At 33.3% G+C, this 21,465-nt stretch overlaps 3 protein-coding genes across 3 annotated transcripts; 1 reads left to right on the top strand and 2 right to left on the bottom strand.

Moving 5' to 3' along the window:
• Nucleotides 1-697: 697 nt before the first annotated feature.
• On the top strand, nt 698-3,714 carry LOC112800030 (uncharacterized membrane protein At4g09580-like). Its single transcript, XM_025842065.2, has 4 exons — nt 698-1,120; nt 2,496-2,766; nt 2,854-3,024; nt 3,271-3,714. Exons 1-4 carry the CDS (start codon nt 909-911, stop codon nt 3,394-3,396), a joined length of 780 nt encoding a protein of 259 aa, XP_025697850.1. The 5' UTR covers nt 698-908; the 3' UTR covers nt 3,397-3,714.
• A 502-nt stretch (nt 3,715-4,216) lies between these two features.
• On the bottom strand, nt 4,217-7,655 carry LOC112800029 (uncharacterized). The gene is made up of 6 exons (XM_025842064.3): nt 6,622-7,655; nt 6,452-6,510; nt 6,133-6,202; nt 5,896-6,021; nt 5,661-5,789; nt 4,217-5,041 (listed from the first exon to the last, which is right to left on the bottom strand). Exons 1-6 carry the CDS (start codon nt 7,312-7,314, stop codon nt 4,595-4,597), a joined length of 1,524 nt encoding a protein of 507 aa, XP_025697849.1. The 5' UTR covers nt 7,315-7,655; the 3' UTR covers nt 4,217-4,594.
• A 5,405-nt stretch (nt 7,656-13,060) lies between these two features.
• LOC112800028 (uncharacterized) lies at nt 13,061-14,601 on the bottom strand. Its single transcript, XM_025842063.3, has 3 exons — nt 13,864-14,601; nt 13,578-13,750; nt 13,061-13,479 (listed from the first exon to the last, which is right to left on the bottom strand). Exons 1-3 carry the CDS (start codon nt 14,332-14,334, stop codon nt 13,389-13,391), a joined length of 735 nt encoding a protein of 244 aa, XP_025697848.1. The 5' UTR covers nt 14,335-14,601; the 3' UTR covers nt 13,061-13,388.
• Nucleotides 14,602-21,465: the final 6,864 nt, after the last annotated feature.

The following is a 21,465-nucleotide window of genomic DNA, read 5'->3' as shown; positions in this document are numbered from 1 at the left end:
ACCACGAGTAATATCCATTTATTTTTTGTGATTTTAAATCATAATTTATATAGAGTTAAATAAGATTGTGATGTAACTAAAATTAATATAGGAGAATCATGATAATAAAAATAAAAATATTATTTATACATTAAAATTAGTTATTAAAATCAATTACTAATATATTTGTATATAAATATATATGTGATGTGTGGTTTAATTTATTTTTAATATATATTTATATTTCAATATGTATTTTATACTAATAGCTAATTTTGATGGCTGATTTTAGTGTACATATATCGTTCTTATAATAAAAAAAGAATCCCGCTAAAAAACTAATGGAATATTTGTACAATGTGTACAATAAACTATTTATCTGGCTCAATATAGTTAAAAAATGAACATCCAAAATAAAATACTATTAATTTTTTAAATACAATACACTCATACTATCCAGAATAACCATCCAGATACCAGAATAATAAACATCTAATATCCTATTGAATCAAATATTCCTATATTCTATTATACATATTGTATAAAATATAGATACTCTATTAACTCCCTATACTCCCTCTAAAAAATATAGGAAAATCATGCGATTTAGTTTATTTTTTAACTCATTCAGGTAAAAAAAAAAAAAAAACCTTGAATTAAAAAATAAATAAAAAAAGAGTGGAGTTTGTTATTTCGTTATACTAGGCTTTTGGGATTCATAAATAAAAACCTTAACCACCAATATTGTTCCTATTAGCTCATTCTTTCTATTTCTTCTTTCTTCTTTCTTCTTTCTTTTCTCTCTCTCTCTCTCTTTCTCTCGTAGGATAAGGCACAAAGAGAAGTGAGAGAAGGAAGGAACACCAATTCCAATTTTCGTCTTTTCCCTCCTTCGACCGTAAGCCACCCTCAAAAAGATAAACCACACCATGGGGAAGGAGGGTGGCGACACCGTTGGGGAGGTACTGCCGCCGCCGTCGCCGTCGTCGAAGTTCCCATTGAGCGCCTGGGAAACTGCGGTGGCTTCATCGGTGGTTTTGGGATTCGCGGCCGGTATATGCGGCGTATACCTAACGATGCCGGATTCCGATTACAGCTTCCTTAAGCTCCCTCGCACCCTTGAAGATCTTCAACTCCTTAGGTAAAAATTTTATTCGTCATTTTTTCTTAACCTTAAACATTTCATGTAAGTTTAAACATTTAAACACAGAAGAGAGAGAGAGAAAAAAAAAAGAAATCTTTGACCTACCGACTATTTTTTTATCCTACATTTTTTTAATACCTTTTTTTTTAATTTTCGGTTCAAGCTGGATTGATAACTTCCTTGATTATTAATAATTTGCTGTAGTTTTTTTTTTTTCGGATTAAGTATTATTAGACAACAATTATGAATCTGACCAAAGAGCGTTAATTTATGTCAAATAATGATTCACGCACAATATTTTGGGGTAAATGCTTTGAGGTTTGATTTTCAGCTGATTCTGATATAATGGTATCATCCAGTCCGTGAAGAGAATGTGATGATGGCAAATAATGAATTTTTTGTAGGATTCATAATTATATCATAGAAAAAATATACATTTATTGTGAATATAAGCTTCTTCCTTTCCTTCTAGTACTAATAGATCTGGAGATTATGGGGGTAGATTCTAGTGACTAAAATGAAGAGGTTGATTTTGAGTTTAGGTATATTGTAATATTTACATTTGTTATTATTGATGGATGCTAGTGTTGCCGATAAAATTTATTGAAGGGTTATGATTTGGACCCAAAAGATGCCACTTTTACTTGCAAGAATATTCCAGTTGAAAGGTTCACGGACTAAGCATGAATTTTAATTATAGTTGTTGCTCTGATCCCTTGAAGAGAATTAATATTTTCTCAATATCAATATCTACCACCAATAAAATTATTTTGAGTTTACAATATACCTAAACTCAAATATTTACAAAGTGTGCATCAAGCTACTTGAAATGTGGTTCCATTGTGATGACTTCCATCTTATTGAATAAGGTTCAAGAGTAATATGTTGCTTTGCCGAGAATAACACAGATCATCTAGTTTTACAAAAAATGCATTCCCATAGCTTGACACTGCTCCTAGCTTTGTCTGCATATGTAATGGATAAATGGAGGAGAATGGTGATTATTTGATGCAGAGTGTTGAAAATTTCAACTACATATAGCAAAACCTGTATGCTATATTTTACTGAAGGTGAACTACAATAGTAACATTGATTATTAATTCAAATTCATTATGCAATGTTCTTGTACATTTTCCCATCAACTTTCATCTTTGCTCTTAACATCAAGATGCATCAAAATGATGGTATTGGTATTTATTCTGTTGAGAGCAACAACATTTGACTCTGCCTTTCTTGTCCTGGATTGGTTTCAACTTGCTTTTCTTTTTTCGGGTGGGGAACATTGATTTATCTTATATTTATGTTAATGCATATGTGAGAAGGGATATGCAGAAAGGGAAGTGTTGATAACGTCAGTTTTTCATCTTTGTAGAGATAACCTTGAGAACTATACAAGTGACTACACTGCACAAGTCCTGGTGGGATACTGCGTGGTATATATTTTCATGCAGACTTTCATGATTCCAGGGACTGTGTTCATGTCGTTGCTTGCTGGAGCTCTTTTTGGAGTCTTAAAAGGCGTAGCTCTGGTTGTGTTCACTGCCACAGCAGGAGCTTCTTCATGCTATTTCCTGTCAAAATTGATTGGGCGACCCCTTCTCTCCTCTCTTGCACCAGAAAAATTGAAATTCTTTCAAAATGAGGCATGGTTTCCCTTCTTTGTTTCTCTATATAGCGGATTTAATCCTATCAACTATCTGAAATAACATGCTTGTTTTTAAAACTTCCAGGTGGCTAAAAGAAGAAAAAGTTTGTTGAACTACATGCTTTTCCTGAGACTGACTCCCACCTTGCCTAATACATTTATTAACTTTGCTTCACCAATCGTTGATGTTCCTTATCATATTTTCTTCCTGGCAACTGTTATTGGACTCGTACCTGCTGCATATGTCACTGTCAGGGTATGTAGCTATAGACACTACCACTTGTTTATACTGATGTTGTAGCAAACTTGTGCTTTTCCAAAGTATTCCTTCGATTCCATATTCATAGGTTGTTTTTACTTTGGTGCTTCCATACATGAATATATCTGAAAACAAAGAGAAGAGAAAAGAAGTATCGTAACCTAGAAACTGAAATAAAGTTCTCATTATACTTGTACTTAATAATTTCACATGTTAATTTGTATTTGTGTTTTGGTTATGCAGGCTGGGTTGGCTCTTGGAGAGCTGCAATCAGTGGGGGATCTCTACGATTTCAACTCAATTGCTACCTTGTTCTTCATAGGTCTTGTCTCGGTTACACCCACGCTAATTAGCAAGAACGAGTCATAGCCATTGACGAAGTGAAGAAGCTTGTGCTGCGAGCCCCTGGATATTCTGATAAGCTAATGCAAGTAGTTCAGTACTGTACATATTTGATTCATAAAAAGGGAAGGAAGTTGCAATTGCAATGAAGTTATTTGCTATAAGGATTTTTATTGTAAAGTGCTGAGATTGTTTTGATGATGGCTCTGTCAGTGTGGCAAGAAACAAGCGTTTGGCTGAATTAGTTATGGTACATTGTTCATAAGTTTGTTTATGTGTAAAACATACGATTATGGCTAGTTTTTAATGTTATCCTGTTCGCATTGTACAGTAATTTGGATAAAATGCTCATTTCCGAATCAGTCTTCCCCCATCATTCAGGTTGCGGATTGTCATTAGTTTCATCAATGAATTTTAGAGCTTACAGTAATAACATACTCTTTTTTCTTCATTTTGAAAATAATGAGTAATTAAAAATATAGAATACATGTCGCTGAGAGTAACACTTCCTTAACAGACTTATAGGAACAAGTTCTCTAACGATTTTACCTTTATTTTATATTTGTAGAAACTTTCCATATAATTATCATTGAATTTCAAGGATAAAAGAGCAAAAATTAAAGAGAATTCTGTAGTTAATGCGGTTAGGCAGCTACTTGTAGGCTTCTTGTAAATTGCCCGAAACTTTGGACAAAATTCATTAAAAAGTCGGCAATTAAGCACCCATTAATGATTGAGAAGCATTTTCCAACAAAGAATTTGGCACACAAATTCAAGCATTAAATGGCTTGAACCGTGTGATTTCCTTTATTAACAAAGAGGAAAGCAGGGTCCATTCTAACGTTGCTTTAAAACAAGGACTTAAAGTGATATCACATTAATTAATGAAAACATTCTAGAAAGTAGAATTACATATCCAACTTTAAATGAAATGAACGAAGAAGAGGGAGGGGGAAGGAGTTGAGAATACTGTTAAAAAAGGATTATAAAAGACAATATAGTTAAGCTTTCATCCCTTTATCTCTATCTACTGATTTTTTTTTTCTTATCCGAAAACCCTTTTGCTATAAAATAAATGCACCTTCAAGCCCACTGCGTGGTTATTAACTGGGAACACTGTCCAGTGAACAAGTCGCTTTTCACGCATGTTTGCTCATCAGCCATCAGAGCCAGTGAGGGCTAACAAGTTTTGTAATCTAAAATCCCTTATAATACTGGAAACGTGCTACCTATTCTTCTTCACCTTCTTATTTCTGAAGGAGCTATCTGGAGTACGACTATCAAGCTTGCGTTTCATCCCAGCTTGTTTTGATGAACCACTTTCTTTGAGCATTTTTGCTTTGGCTTTTCTGGCAGCAACTGATGGTCGTTTCTCCGAGCGTCCTTTTGATTTTTCTACTCCATGAGCTTTCTTCTTGAAATCAGATTTTGTTGCACGCAAACCCTGGTAAGATGCATTGAATTTTTTGTTTGACCTGTTGATGCTGCTTGAAGGAGACGTCATAGCCAGAGACTTTCTCTTGGCCGGGGTGCCAGGAGCTTGTGCTGGTGATGGCTTTGGCTTTGGCTTTGGCTTTTTCGATGGAGTGGAATCAGCCTTGGCATGACTGAGTCGTAATTCTCGGTCTCGAAGCTTCAGGTTCCGTTTCTTGAGTGCAGAATTAGCAGCTTCCTGCAGTTAAGACAACCCAATTTTAGTTAAAATTTATGGACATGGTTCTAGAGGGCAAGGCTGAAAACAATTTTTGCTGCTCTTTACAGGCAATATCATCCCATTCAATACTAACCTAATTACACCTTAACTGTTACAGCACTCATGTATATTACATATCACCATTGAACTATGTACCTAATTAATAATTATAACCCCCAACCCCGCAAAAAAACAAAAAAGAAAAAAAAAACTAAAGAACAAATAAAAAACAAGTACAGTTAAAAATAAAAATCCTGTTGGGATAATATATTTGGGTTCAAAATGGCATCTAAAAAATTTTTCAAAACAGCTAACCCATATGAAAATAAGGAAACAAAGCCTCAGGACAAACAATAGTCCAATGCAATTACAATGACCTATGTTCCGGATTAAATGACGGAAAACCTCTACTTCTCAGAAACAGATAACACGAAAAAGCAATCACATAATATGATGGTTTCTCACAGAAATATCAAGTCACAGACAGCTCTGATTTTAACTAGTTATAACATGGTTATTTAACCTAAGCTTTAAGAGCACAAAGTGAGCATACTTGATAAAAAAAACATATAGCTATTCGAGCACCAAAACAGCCTACCTTTGTTTTAAACAGCACATAGGCAATACCCTTTCCAACATTAAGATGAGGATCTCTAACAACTCTTACAGCTTCTACACTGGTTCCCAGGTTAGGTATGCTACAAAATAACTGATATAATTCTTCATCCTGGAGAGAAGGATCACATGTTATATCTATTAGCCTCTGTAGACCCTCAGACGTGATGTAATCGTGAGAACTCAATCATAATGAAAATTATTGACAAGAAATATACCTTCACATCAAATGGAAGGTTGCCCACAAACAAAGTTCTCTTGTTATCATAAAGTGGAGTACTCTCCCCTTTAAGTTTCTTGCGGGGCGGGCATGCCCTATCAACACGAATATGATTCCCTTCAACCTACATCCAGATAAATAAACTACTTTATAACTTATAAGCAAGCCATCACCAAAATATACAAGGTAAATACAATACTAGATACAATTCCACATAAGTGGGACAAGGACATACCACTGCCATGTTGTGGGACAAAGATGCCTGAGCAGATTCTTCCGTTTTGAAAACAATGTAGGCATGAACACTTGCAAAAAGTAAACAAACATTCATCAATTAGAAATCCCTAAAAATGAGCCCTCCTTATCAAAGCATTAAACCAAATCTAAAGAAAAAAAAAGAGGGGGGGGGGGGGGGTTAATAAAATAGCAGGTCCTATATTCCTATTCAATTGAAACTTATAAAAGAACTGCATTTTCTACAAATTAGCACCAATACAATATTGCAGTTGAAGTTGCAGCTTGGTAAATTGTTCAGTTTAGTTCAGCTCGAATACCTATCAGCAGCATCATTGATTTTCTTCGCAAGGATAGCACCCTTCCTAGGCTTTTTAGTCTGTTCAATACAAAATAGTACAACGTTAACTCAGATTCCAAATTGAAAAAGGATAAAAAAAAAAAAGCATTTAAATCTTGAAAGAACACCCAAAAGATAAAAAAAACCTACGTCTTGTATCGGAACAGAACGAATCCTCACGGATTCAACCTCACCGAACTTCTTGAACTCTTTGAGCAGGGTCTTCTTCTTCACCTTGAGAGGCAAATTTCCAACGAATACCGTTCTCAAGAGCTTCTCCTCATCATCAAACCCTTCCTTCGATACCATCATATCAGCAGGGTTATGCAGCAACTTCCTCTTGTTCCCAACTTTTCCGTTCTCCAACACAGACGCTTCTTTTTCTTCATCCACCACCGCACCATACTTCCTCTCCTCCCACTCCTTCTCAAGCTCCTCTCTTTTCCTCTTCTTCTTCTTCTTCTCCTTCCCCTCATCGTTCTTTTCAATTGCCAAGTCAGAGCCTTTGGCCTCTTCAATTGACTCGTGGTACTTCCTCTTCTTCCCCGAAGCTTCGATTGCGGAATCGGCGGAGGGCTTCTCCTCTAAGGTTTTCCTTTTCCTCTTCTCCTCGCCGGTGTCGTGTTGTGCGGATCCGACATTGTTAGGGATTTGAGTTTGTTCGTTTGATTCCTGAGAAGGTTGAGTGGGCTTTCTCCGAAAGGGGTTGTCGTCGGAGAATAAGGAAGCGAGGGCGGTGCTTGGTTCCGGTGCGGCGGCAAAGAGCGAGGAGAAAATGCCGGCGGCGGGACGGGGCGAAGCTAAGTCGGTTTGTGGAGGGTCCTTTGGTTTCTTTTTTCCCATTGTTTGAATTGGAGAATACACTGAGTCGAAATTCGGGTTTGGGTGGCAGAAAGAAACCCTAGAACTGGACTCTGATTTAACAAGGAGAAAGGTGTAAAAAACTAGTCTTAGAAAATATATATATATAAAAATATAAAACAAAAAATAACAACTAGTTTACTGGCTACTATTACAGAATTATTAATTCTTAATGGTTGATTAGTTATTAACAGTTTATACACAAATAGGAAAAGCCAGCTCAAAAAATGTATTTGTAGTAGAAGTCATGGATTATATTATATGTGAACTAATAATAAGTTCAGCTTAATTTTTTCTTGATTCCAATTTAACTTTGTGTCACTATTATAACTTATAAGTTTGTTTTCAAAACAAATAGTTCAGACTTCAGACGCTGATCTAATCATACTACTAAACTCTCAGTTTTTTTTTTAGTTAGCTTCTTAAACAACATGAAGATTTAAGAATTAATTCTTCACAAATAATCAACGAGTAAAAATTATTCAAAATATAATTTTTAACTATTTAAATAAAAATTTAATTTGAATGTACCATGGAGAGAGTACTCTTTTACTATAAAATTATGGCACTTCAAAAGATACTTAATAAACTTACATGAGTGAGGTATTCAAATGCAGGAGATCAATCACCAATGTTTCTGCACAAAAGGGTATTCGTTGTGATTAAAATGTAATTGTGTATCTGAAGTGTTGGTGAGTTTGCATATAGGGTCCTCCTATTAATTTTAAAATGTCCTAAATTTGCAATTGAGTTTTACGGTCATTTCTAAACTTACAATGACTTTAATATTGTCCCTGAATTTAATAAATGTGACTCACGGTCGTCTCTAAAATATTTTCTGAAAAATATTTTTTAACGGCGTGATGACGTGTACTAAGAGACGCCACGGTGGATAGGTAACAGCTATATAACGTGGCTGTTATCGTTATTGACTCAATTTAGTCCCTAAAGTAGTTTATAACCTTAGTCTCCAATTTGAGCTCTATCTGTATCCAACATTAGAAGTCACTCTCTTTCTTCTTCTCTATTCTTCTTCTTCTCCGCCACATCTCCTTCAACCAAAGCAGCATAATCAAATAGGATGAACCCAAATGACATCCATGCAAATTTAATTTAACCTCCGATGAATCCCACACCATTACCTCCTCCAAAATCACACAATAATCCAGTAACTTCTTAAGTCCGAAACTCATTTCCGCTGTTGATTACCTCCTGAATGAGTTGCCATTGTCGATTGAGGAGTTGAATGAGATGCCTAAGGTAATCATCTTCTTTAGCTAGGAAATCATTTCAATGTGCTCACCATGAGTGCCAAAAGTTGAAAGAACCATATCAGTGCCAACAGTGTCAATCTCAAAGTCACCTCACTTATTGATCCACAACTCTCTGCAAATCATGGAACAATCCCAGCCTCCTATAACCATATATAATGGACTTCAACTCAAAAGCTGAAGCGTCAATTTCTCCACCATTACCTCTCAAATCCTCAACCAAATCCTTGGCTTCACGAAACCTATCCATTGCACACAAACCACTAACTATCTACTCAAAAGCCCTGGGTTTTATGTAAACAGAGGAAGAATTACAAAAAAGCTAGTTCATGTAACAATAAACAACACCAAAACCTTTCTATGAGCCTTGCTTGGAGTGTGACTCAAGCAATTTACAGTAGAAAAGAGCAAGCTCTCTGTTTTGAGATTCAAGCTTGGAAGTGGCCTTAAAGACGAGAGCTTCAGCTTCCTCAGAACGACCCAGTTGATAAGAAGAGCTGCAAGGTCAGAAACAAAGGCAGGGTTCCAAGTGAACTAGGAAGTTTGGGCGATACATGAATAAAATTGCAAAATTTTGAGGAATTAGAAAATGGAAAAAGAAGAAAAGGGTTTAGGGTTTACAGCACTTACAGAGAAAGTGAGAGAAGAGAGGTGAAAAAGGAGGAGGAGGAAGAAAATAGAAGATGACAAAGTAGTGTCTTCTAATAGTGGAAGAAGAAGAAGGAGATGTAGTGGAGAAGAAGAAGGAGAGCAGAAAAAAAAGAAAGAGAGTGACTTCTAATGGTGGACAGAGATGGAACTCAAATTGGGAACTAGGGTTATAAACCACTTCAGGGACTAAATTGAGTCAAATAACGATAATAACCACGTCATATAGCCGTTACCTATCCACCGTGGTGTCTCTAAGTACACGTCATCACGCCGTTAAGGAATATTCTCCGAAAAATACTTTAGGGACGACCATGAGTCACCTTTGTTGAATTCAAGGACAATATTGAGGCAATTGCAAGTTTAGGGACAACCGTGAGGCTCAATTGCAAGTTGAGGGACCACTTTGAGATTTAACTCAATATAAGTGTATATGACTTCTGGTGTGAATGCTGAGAATATTGTTGTGTTTTTATGTGAGTTTTTAAATACAGATTTTAGAGTCAATGTTTTGGAAGAGTGCATTAAAACATCCGTCCAATTCTTGCTGGAGGAGTACAGTGCAGCTCTAGAGTAAATGGTATTTAAAATCAGTGACGCAGTCTTGGTAAGATGGGCCAAAAGGCAAGATAATAATTATTGGAGTTTGAGTTTAAAAAAAATAAAGTGAATTTTTTTTTTGCAAAGTTTCAATAATATCAAGATTCAATATGCTTCACACAAAGAGTTTAAATTTATCAATAATTGAAAAAAAATAATTAATAAACAAAACAAGAGTAGTAAAGTCTTGTGATGCTAATGAGAAGCTGCATGATTACCAAAATGATATACGTGTGCAACTTTAGCAACCATTACAAAAATGAGGCCTTATATACAGTGCTGGAGACGGAATAATATAATAAAAAATAAAGACAACTTAACAAGAGTTATTATAACCCTAATATTTAGTGGGAGAACTTTCTTTTTAATTTAATGTTAAAGACTTTGTTTTAGGTGTGATTTTTTTTTATTTTGGATATTTTTATATTAGTAGTTATGTCTTATTCTTAATCATTATCCTTGATAGCAATATTAAAAGAAATATGACTGAAATGTAGGATTTGTTTTGTATTTTTTCTTTCTTCAAATTTTAGAGGAACAGTGAAAATAACAAAAATATCAAACACTGGAATAAAACAAAAATTAAAAAACACAAACTAAATAATTTACTTTTTCGAAATCACTCCAACCTTTAAACACTAGTAAGGTTGTCGAAATAGCATTACGACTCACAATGTTGCCTAATCCAAAAGAAGTTGCAACCATAAGCCTCTATCCTTAATCCGGTTAATCATTTTGCAATTAAAACATCACACAAGGACAATTATCCTACATACCTCCAACCAGATAATAATCAGGTGAATTTGGTGACCTAATCTGTAAACCGGATTTTGTTGGATTTTATCGAATATTATCCGACAATCCAATTGAAGGAAAAAAAATGACGAGTTTAATAAATTGGACAATCCTCTCTGCCTCCTTCTTGCTTCTTGCTCTGAATTTTTGCTGTGGCTAATTCAAATTTGATAAGTATTAGAAATATAAATTAGAATTTGATCATCGAAAAACATCTTCAAATCAATACCAAGAGTACGACTTAAGAGAGGAATCAACAAACAGTAGTTCAGAAAAAAAAATAATTGTCCTTTATAATGAAATTGTGGTACAATTAGGCCAGCTGTGTATCAAAATTGAGTAAACAAGAGCATTAAACAACTAGATTAAGACATTACAAAGTTCATGCATGTTTGATGTGATGAGTGGTATGTTAATATGACTTGTTCAAAAATCAAAGTGCATATTTTTAGTTTGCGGCGTCCTAAAAAAAAGACATAATTTTATAAACTTTTACGGGAATTTTTGAATGCATATTCTAGAGTTAATGTTTTGATAGAGTGCATTGAAACTTCCATTCAATTCTTGCTGGAGGAGTATAGTGTAGTTTTAGAACGGTGGTCTTCAAAATCAATGAAGCAATCTTGGTGAGATGCTGGATCAAAAGACAAGGTGATAACTATTGAGGGTTGAATTTTGAAAAAAATAAATTGAAAAATTTTCTGCAAAATTTCAATAATATTAAGGTTCAATATGTTTTATAGGAGGAGTTCAAATTCATCAACAATTAAAAAAAATTTCATGATCAATAATAATAAGAATAGAAAAGTCTTGTAGTGCTAATGAGAAGCTGTGTGATCACTAAAATGATTTTTGTGTGCAAATGTGACATTGAGTATAGGGATGTGGTCTGTCGGAGGCAGAATATTGCAATAAAAGGTAAAGACAACATAGCAAGAGTTATTGTACCTCTAGTATTTAGTTGGAGAACCTTTTTTTTTAATTTGGTGTTAGTCTTTGTATTAGGTGTAATTTTTTTATATTTGACATTTTTATATTAGTAGTATTATCCTATTCTTGATCATTATTCTTGATGGCAATACCAAAAAAAATATAACTGAGATGTAGGATTTGTTTTGTGTCTTTTCTTTTCTTTTTGGGTCGAGTTTGTAACCCAACAATCGGGAAAAAAAAAATAGCCTACATAATTTATATACTATTCCGTCATTTTTTATTTTTCTTTTATTTTTATATATTTTCGACAATATTTAAACAAACTTGTAATGACTAATGAGTTGATTACATCAATATTCATTGTTCGTGTTATAAAAAATTAAGAGTTTCATTCAACCGGAGAGCGATGGTGCTTTTAATGTATCTAGCATGTAAAAGAAGGTAGCTTTCATCCTCCAGTAGGGATCATAAATGGGAGCTAAATGATTGCATATTTGCATGTAATCAAAATTGATATTTTTGACATTTTTCCTTTTCTGTGGCCTCCATAAATTTGTCTTCTCATTCGCTGAAGCAGGTGTGATATTATCACATTATAAAACAAAAAACAAAATAAGATCTTAGTTTAATCAATAGAAGTAGATCACATTGAAGCATATGTTTTTTTTTTGTTTTTTTTCCTTCAATTATTTGTTCAAATTGTTAATCATATAAAGTAAAAAAGAAAACCAGGTGCGTTGTCGTCCATTACATTAAGTAGATTATGATATTCCTCTTCCCCACATGAAATGACATGTTGCAAATCCAATTGAAGGATTGAACAACAATACTTTGTTTGTTTGTAGAACAAGAGTTCACTCTAATTCATAAACCCACTTAAGATATTTTTCTAATGGAACAGTGAAAGTGAGCGTGATCTATAGTTGTGATGAGATTGCTTACAGTGCAATTAACAAAAAGATAATACCTGATTGGATTGTGCTAATTTTAATTAGCCGGCATGTGGTTGTCTCTATCAGTCTGTCGGTGAGATAAGCTGCTTAACACTAATCTAAATCTAAATATACTTTTGGAGACTATAGTTTAGTCGGGGAACTGATTAATATTGACGAATTGAGCTTTAATCTTAATATTAAAACTTAAAAGGAGGAGTGAATAAAGTTAAGCAACTTGAAAAGTAACAACGGATTAAGAAACTCAAAACCAATTTTGGTACAAAAAGGTTAAGGTACCTCTCTCTGTTTGTTTTAGAAGAGTAGTAATGGCCTAATAGTGGATGAGTTTAACAACTAATTTATTCAGTATCCATTTTATACTAATTTCCAGATCTAAAGCTACATAGTAAACGAGTACTATAAACGTAGAGTCCACAACTAATCTAAGATTTAGCTAAAAATTATCTCAGAAGAAGATAAAAGATCTGCGTTACTATTGATTATGTAGATATGGAAAGATAATGCCTAATAAAACAAGGCTAAGGATGCTGGGTAAAAACGATTAGCACTATTATTAATTGCATTAACAAAATTTTACAAGTCCATGTCTATCCCAATAATATCTATCATACATAATTTAAGCGGGATCTACAAAGTTATATTAGAATGTTACAGTCTCCGGAAGTGGCGAGAACGGAGGAGAAGGGTGAAGGGACAGAGGCAGCCATTTACTTTTCAGTCTCTGATATTCTATAACTTGGAGCTATTTCCGGTTAGACATATCAAACAACAACGATCCTTATTCTGTAACTTTCAGATTCAAATGCCATTTATAGAAAATATAGCACTCTCTACAACCTCTAAATACCAAAAATCACTTTAAAACACAGCCATTAACTTCCTCCTCCTCCTCCTCTTCTTCCTCTGCTTCCCACATGAAGTGCGCATAGGATCCCAGCACCGTGCTGCACATAAAAAAATATCAATTATTGTTGTAATTACTAATTACTTTACTATGTGATTTATTATTATTATTATTATTAAGAAAAGATGGAGGAAGTACCAATCATCAGGAGCAGCGTAAACGGCCTGGTCAAAGTAAGATTTGGCTCTCTCTTCATCTCGCTGCGTCTCCCAAATCAGCGTTCCGTACAGAGAAAGAAGTTCGCCGTCGCCGGGATTAGCGAGGATCGCTCTTCCGTAATATTCCTCCGCTTTCGCCGTGTCTTTCTCAACCTGCAATTTCATCATCCATCATCAGATCCATGAAATTTTCCTCTTACACCTTTTTAGGTGAAAGGATTCATTAAACGAGTGCATTAGAATTTGAGTTTTCATTTTTCAATCACCTCGTGCAGGAATTTCCCGTAGTTTCTAAGCAAAAGAGCGTCCGTAGGGTTTGACTTCAGCATTTCCTCGTAGTATGCGCCAATCTTCATCCTATCGCCGCCGTTTCCTCCGGTCACGGTCGAGATTCTTCTATCGCCGCCGCCGTAGCCGGATCCGCCACCGAATTCTTCATCTTCGTCCTCTCGCACGATCACCGGGAAAGGGCGCGTTCCTCTTCGTTTCAGATCCTGGATAGCGCCGAATCCTTCGCTCGCGGACCGAATCGATGACTCCGACATCACTCGGCGGATTCCGTTTGGCGGAAGGTCTCTACGGCCGTCGGAGTCTAAATGTATCGAGAGGCTCGGCGACTGAACACGGCTGTTGTCACCGGAGAAGGACGCTTGGCGCGGGAGAGCGAGGCGAGGCGAACAGTTCCGGACCGGATTCAGGACCGGCACGGATCCGGTTCTTATGAGAGAAGCTCTCATAACTCTTATGAGAAGTTTCGAGTGTTTGATTTTTTGGTATTGTGTGTAAGATAAGAGGCGATCACCCCCACCTACTAGAAGAGTTCAAAGGACCCCCTTTATTAAGGGGATTTAATGGAGGGGCAAAACGGGTATTTAACCTTATAGTGTATGATTGTATTGCATCTGAACCATTAGCAGTTTAGCACCGCTGAAAGGGTTGACCCCCTGATTCTACTAGATTATGACACGTTTTTGTGGTCACACGTGTACCCCCCAAAATAGCAGGCTTTTTCAGCTAATTTATTTCTTGTTTTCTAATTATTGTGTGAAAAAAAAAATTACGAGGAGATTTTAGTATTATTTTACATAAAGTTTTCTTATAACAAATCAAATGTGTCCTCTAAGATTAATAAGCATGATACTTTATTTGATTTGCTTTATCGTATTTTGAAGGAAATACTAAAGCTGAGGTGTGTATGGTTCGAGAAAAATTAGGTTTGATGTAACTTAGATTCGGTTTGAAATATATATCAGATTTATTTATTAGACTCAAATTCGATCTTAAATTCTATAAAATTTATACATTTTTGGACCACGATTATATCGAGTAAAAATTGGGTGAAAATTAGACTGTTAATATTACATTATATTAATATTTTCTTATAAGCTAGCATGTGAAAACATCCAAATTTTTAAGACTCCAACCATTATTTGACATGGTAAAATTCACTTAGAAAAATATAACAAGAACCAACTCTTCTCTAAAATTAAAGCATAACTATAATGAATATTAATATTGTCTAATAACACCAAATATTTAAATCAATATAAATAATACAATATTATACATTAATTAGTCTAAAATCTTATACATTTTAAATATAAAATATTAACTCATAGTCTTATAATAACTAATAACACCAAATATTAACGTTTACAGAATAATGACCGGATCTATTTTTTAGACCCTTATCCAGTCCTAAACTCGGTAAAATCACACAAAATTATTTCTTAGAGTGTTCGAAATCGAGTCAAGTCTTCGAGTCGGGCCGGACCATGCACACCCCTAACCAAAGCCAATTTAATTTGACAATGTAATATTATTATAGTAAAAATGTTATATGTATATAAAAAAATATTTATCAAAATGATTATTTTATTTTATTCTATATAATTTTTAATGTATTTAATTGTTAATTTTAAATGTATACTTAAGATAAACACTATTATGGAGTTGAATACAAGTTAATTATGGAAAGTTCTAAAGGAGCGTAGACTTTTCTGTGGGAGGGAGGCGCAAGAAAATTGAATCACGGGCGGTTTGTGAAATGGTGTGATGGAGTCCAAACTCTAAATATTACGCCACGTAGAAAAAGATCACGTGATGGAGTATTGAAAAGTAGTGAAGTGAAACTGATGTGGTGAAATACTTTCATGTAGATGTAGCATTGATCAATGCAATGTGAAAGTGTGTGCTAATGGTTCCTGTTGTGGCGGGTTTAACAAGAATGCCATACTACTCTGCAATTAAAATCATGAATCAATTTGTGTTAGAAGAGCTAATTAAATGGAATGAACAATCGGGTATGTATTACGCAAAGGAGGAAGCAAGACAAAGTTGCTATCAGAAAGTAGAATATCTAAACAAGTAAACAACAATAGTGAAAAGGTAAGTTAAGTTAGAAAGTGATATTTGAAGTTGAGAGCATGTATAAAAATATTTTTTAATATTTGAATTATACTAATTATTATTTCAAAATTGATAAAAATATCTACGTTAATCTTTAACAATATGATAAATCACTTGATAAAAAAAAATTGACAGATTAATATATGATTTTTTTTCTCAAAAATTTAATTATTTGAGTGTACGTGATTAATCTAAAAAATTCGCTTTAGCATTAACTCTAAAAAGAATAAAATTTAAAAATGGATTCATATTAGGTGAAAAACTTATTTGCTTGTTTGATCTAGGGTTATCATGTTGAGTTATTTTCTAAAATAATAAAAGAGTCATGCTCTCAAATACAGCTACTCACTACGAATTATAAATATATAATATAACAATTAAATCATATCCATATTTCTTTTTGGGTGACAACACTTTTGTTTCTTCCTATTAGTTAGGAAGTAAATTTTGATATTATATCTTTAATTTACAATCATGGATTCGCCATATATAAAAGATTCAAGTCCTCCTCCTAAGAAATAATTGGTAGGGACATTAAAATAGGGAAGAAAATTCCAAGACTCATCACGTCGTTATTATTGTAAAATCTCCCGTCAACGGAATGGGCAAATGGTATGGTAAGAGTGCTTGCTGTGGTTTTCGTGCGAAAATGGTTTTGCATTGCATGGAGATTGGAGAATACAGACAAAATGGTTGAAAATGAATCTTAAAAAAAGGAGAGGACATTGGATAGTAAACACTTCTAGGATAAGGTTCATCTCCTTTGTTCCATTTTTGCACTCTCCCATTTCGATTGACTTTACAAGATAAGATAATTATTGAATTTCTATGCTTCAATTTTTATTTTTTAACCTTTCAACTTAAAATTGAAAAGAAAAATTATTGAATTTCTTAAAATTCATTGATTTTCAAGAATTTGTTTGAATTAAAAGGAAAAGAAATATTTTACAATCACAATATTTAAACTTTTAGAAAATATGCATATACCCACCGAAAGTTCTAAACATATGATTTTGTCAAAATTTTTATTCAATTCTTGTAATAGTTGAAAAAAAAAAGAATGCCTTCCATAATATATATAATAGAATGCTTTTCATTGTTTGTTTATTTTCGTCATAGATGCTTATTTATCAGTTTTTTGGGAGATGACAGATCTTTGTGAATATCAGTAAATATTAATTGCAAAAAAGTTTTAAAATATATAACACAAAATAATAAATATAACACAATTAACCCTAAAGTTAAAATATAATATAAAAATCCATTCATATCATTTTAAGGTTATTTTTATTAAATACACAATAAATATATTGAAATTCTAAAATATTTATTTTTTATTACAGACTTATTATATTGATACCCTTAACAAGTGGTTTTAGAACACTTATTAATTAATTTCTTAAAATATTTAACTTTTCTAGTTTTTAGATTCATTGACAATTTATTGATTTAATGTATTTATGTACAATTTTTGTGGATATGCTAAATTACTAATGAACCTAAAAGTAGTGCGTAAAGAAGAGAAATATTATGAGAATGATGGACCTAGGGTGCACATGCCGGGTGAAGCCGGGTTTGATGTGATCCAGACCCGATTCGAAATATATACCGGATCTATTTACTAGACCCGAACTCGGTCCTAGACTCGATGAAACCAATACACTTTCGGGCCACAATTATACCGGGTGAAAACCGGGCCGTTAACATTACATTACGTTGATATCTTCTTGTAAACTAGCATGTAAAAATATCCAAATTTCCAAGGCTCCAACCATTAGTTAACATGGTAAAATTCACTTAGAAAAATATAACAAGAACCAATCATTCTTCAAAATTAAAGCATAACCACAATCAATATTAAAGCATAACCACAATCAATACTAATATTGTCTAATAATACCAAATATTTAAATCAATACAAATAACACAATCTTATGTATTAGTCTAAAATCTTATGCATTCTAAACATAAAACATTAACTTATAGTCTTATAATGACTAATAACACAAAATATTAAGGTTTATAATACTTAAATTCCACGTAAGAATAGTCATGATCCATCACTAATAACACAAAATATTAATTGTGTATGATGACCGGGCCACCGGGTCGACTTCGGGTGACCCGAGCTATAGCCCGGACCCGACCCGAAATAACGACGGGTCTATTTTTGAGACCCGTACCCGACCCTAAACCCGATGAAATCACTCCAAATTAGTTCCTAAAGTGTTTGGGACTGGGCCGGGACTTCGGACCGGGCTGGGTCTGTGCACCCCTAGATGGACCTTCCAATTTTCACTAATGTCCAATAATACAAACAGGGTTTCAGCAATGCAAACCATCAAAAAAAAATTATAGACTTCCACACACACACAAGTTTGGGCTCTTGGTCAATAAGATATTTGTGTATCAGCTACCCCAAAAAAAATTGATGACTCGTTAACCAAAAAAAAATTGATGACTCTTTTGGATCAGTGGGTTTACCAATAAGTTTGAATGATGGACATATATGTATCAAACACCGAATTAATGAATTATCGATATACCGGATCTCTTTAAGTTGGGCTCTTAACATCTGTTGGGTTCATCAAACTCTTTATATTACAGAAATGGAATTCAAATAATTAATTAATTATTTTACCAAAAAAAAATAATTAATTAATAGACACCGAACAATAAAAAAAAAAAGAAAGAATTTGAGTGTTCCGGATACGATGGTATATTAAGAAAATGATGAAATAGATGTTAATTTGTAGGATGAAATCTTAACGTTAACATACTAGTCATATAAAACATCCATAAATGGAATGTGTATATATCAAATTAGCTTTTGAGTTTTTTAGTATTGAGTTTATGATTATTTCTTTTTTGGTTAATATTTTTTGGGCTAATTTTTTTTGTATCAAAAAAATATTAGTGTTTTTGTTAAAAATTGGAGTATTTGGTGTAATTACATATGGGTGGATTTTTTTGTGAGAAGTCAACACGTGGGGGACGTGGTGCAACACGTGGGAGGCATAGTGAACACGTGGCAGCAATCTGATCAACACGTGGGGGATATGTTAAACACGTGACAGCATCTTAACCAACACGTGGAGAGCGTGGTGAATAATTTTCACAACACTATAATACACTTCAAATATTAATATTTAACTAAAACACCACTTCTCTTTTCATATTAAAAATAATTTCTGTATTTTTCGATCATATTTAATTTTCAAGATTTTATGATTTGGATAAAGTCAAAGTGTTTGGCCTATGAATTATATATGTTGTAATTTGCAGACTTTTCCAACTAAGCTTGCCGTTGTCGCAGTTGTCATTTTCAAAACCAAAGCCACAACTTTGGACTGAGTCATTGTGTACTTGGCAATTAATTAAAGCGGAAGATAATTAAGCTCTCTATACAATTAGGATTAAAAAAAAAAAAAAAAGAAATCTTGTGTTTGTTTGGAATCTTTACATGGACATTGTAAAATTTATTTTATGGTGTGTCAACGTTTTTTTCTTTTTATCCTTTGCAAATCAAAATTATTAGAACATATTTAAGAATTTTGCTAGCTAAACAACACCTAATTAACTAATTACCAGTCAATTTGTTAATAATTAGTAATTTTGATTTTTTAAATTATTATTAATTAGTGATTATTTAATTTTTGTTTTTTAAAAATATATAATTAATAATTAATAATTACAATTATTTAAAATTAACTATTTAACAGCTGTTTATTTATATTTTTCCTAATGATAAAGGCCAAAAGGAGAGGGTAAAATAATAAACATGCTAAGAGGAGGGTAACACCACAAAACTCAGCCTTGTGTGCAGTGTCTTTTTCTTTCTTGTAATGTTAGTTTACACATCAACTACTCAACGTACATACACATGTCCTGTTTTCCTTTCAAATGTTCATTATTAATATTAATATTCCCTTCAATGCATACAAATATATCCAGAGAGACTATGAACCTTTCAAAACTTGCTTATCGTCATTCTTCTTCCCTTCTTTCACTCCCATTTCCTTTTTTGTTTTCTCCCAAAAATCCGATCTCTTCGTTCATTTTTCTTGTTACAAGCGAAAAACCAGGAGTTAATATTCAAATAAATTTTTGAAATTTGAGGTCGAATTCAATTTGACCATACTCTCAAATTTTTTATTGATTTAAATTAAACCTTGAAATTTATAATTATAATTTAACATTAACTCTTGAGCTGAATTTTATTAATGACGTGTTGATTTAATATATTAACTTGCTGTAATTTAAATTTTTCATTCAAGTTTTATGTGATCTACACTTATAAACTTTCATAAACTTAGCCACTACTTGTAGAATTCCAAAATTTTTAAATTGAATTTGTTATTATCGTATTCGTAAGGATGTTGACGAGTTAATCAAATTTATAGAAAGCCTATTACATCTCAGTCACTTGAAATCTAGACGATAAGTCCAAATCTTGATAAATTAACGTGTAAAATTAACACGTCATTCACGTAAATTAGTTCAGAGACTAACGCAAATTATTATTGTAAATTTTGAGATCCAAACTGAGTCAATTATAATTTTAAGGATTAATTTAAGCTCAACCTAAAATTTCAGAGATAAATTGAATATTGACTCAAAAAGTAAGTGTGTTTCACACCAATTAATTAGTTTATTAACATTAAAAATAATAATATGTATTTCTTTGAGCTTAATCACTACAAAAATTATTGGAATAGCGACCGATTATGGTGTTCGTTAAAACCTTGGTCACTAATTAGAAAATAGCAATCACTTCGATCTCTAACCATTAGCGACCGATCTTCAACCAATGCTACCAAACTAGTACAAAAAAGATATTGGAACTAAATTGGTCGCTGAAGAAATCGGTCACTAAATAGCAATTGGCCAAATCGGTCGCTGATGTTTCACTATAAAATCTAAAATCAGTCGCTGTTACTGATTTTTTTATTATAGATTTTAACTAATTTCACATATACCATTATTAAAATTCGATTTTCATAAATAATTATATTTCAACAAAATATAAAAATATCAAATAGAGATCAATTTTTCAAATAAATATCTTGTAAATACCTGCAACCAAACGCGTTGAAAGAGAATGCCACCGAAAGTGTAACTGCTTTGAGAGTGATTTGGAACCTCATGCGCGTGCTTCGGCTAAGGTTGCAAATTGAAATAAGGTGAACAAACAATAAGAAAACAAATCAAGAACATATAAATTAAGAAATCAAGGCGTTTCTTGGTTTTGGAAACCTGAATGTGAACGATCTTCTTCTCTTCCGTTGGAGGTTCAAGATTGAGAACTGAAAGTGATGGTTCACTGAAAGATTGTTATTTGTTAATATGTGTACAAATTCTAGCTACCAAATTTAAACGGTGATAAAACGATATGCGAACTCAGATAACGCTAATACCGCCGGGATCTCAAAGATGAAGGCGACGACGCCAAGACCTCA

The sequence above is a fragment of the Arachis hypogaea genome, chromosome 5, assembly GCF_003086295.3.
Source record: "Arachis hypogaea cultivar Tifrunner chromosome 5, arahy.Tifrunner.gnm2.J5K5, whole genome shotgun sequence".
NCBI lineage: Eukaryota > Viridiplantae > Streptophyta > Magnoliopsida > Fabales > Fabaceae > Arachis > Arachis hypogaea.
This window is presented reverse-complemented; position numbering and strand designations above follow the sequence as displayed.

What these genes read in the sequence shown, in the direction of transcription:
- LOC112800030 (XM_025842065.2), top strand. Translation starts at nt 909, where the DNA reads ATGGGGAAGGAGGGTGGCGACACCGTTGGGGAGGTACTGCCGCCGCCG. An exon ending in GAAGATCTTCAACTCCTTAG is followed by an intron (nt 1,121 to 2,495) that starts GTAAAAATTTTA and finishes TCATCTTTGTAG; the next exon opens with AGATAACCTTGAGAACTATA. An exon ending in CTGCATATGTCACTGTCAGG is followed by an intron (nt 3,025 to 3,270) that starts GTATGTAGCTAT and finishes TTGGTTATGCAG; the next exon opens with GCTGGGTTGGCTCTTGGAGA.
- LOC112800029 (XM_025842064.3), bottom strand. Translation starts at nt 7,314, where the DNA reads ATGGGAAAAAAGAAACCAAAGGACCCTCCACAAACCGACTTAGCTTCG. An exon ending in TGTCCCACAACATGGCAGTG is followed by an intron (nt 6,022 to 6,132) that starts GTATGTCCTTGT and finishes ATCTGGATGTAG; the next exon opens with GTTGAAGGGAATCATATTCG. An exon ending in ACCTTCCATTTGATGTGAAG is followed by an intron (nt 5,790 to 5,895) that starts GTATATTTCTTG and finishes CCTTCTCTCCAG; the next exon opens with GATGAAGAATTATATCAGTT.
- LOC112800028 (XM_025842063.3), bottom strand. Translation starts at nt 14,334, where the DNA reads ATGAGAGCTTCTCTCATAAGAACCGGATCCGTGCCGGTCCTGAATCCG. An exon ending in ACGGGAAATTCCTGCACGAG is followed by an intron (nt 13,751 to 13,863) that starts GTGATTGAAAAA and finishes ATGAAATTGCAG; the next exon opens with GTTGAGAAAGACACGGCGAA. An exon ending in TACGCTGCTCCTGATGATTG is followed by an intron (nt 13,480 to 13,577) that starts GTACTTCCTCCA and finishes TTTTATGTGCAG; the next exon opens with CACGGTGCTGGGATCCTATG.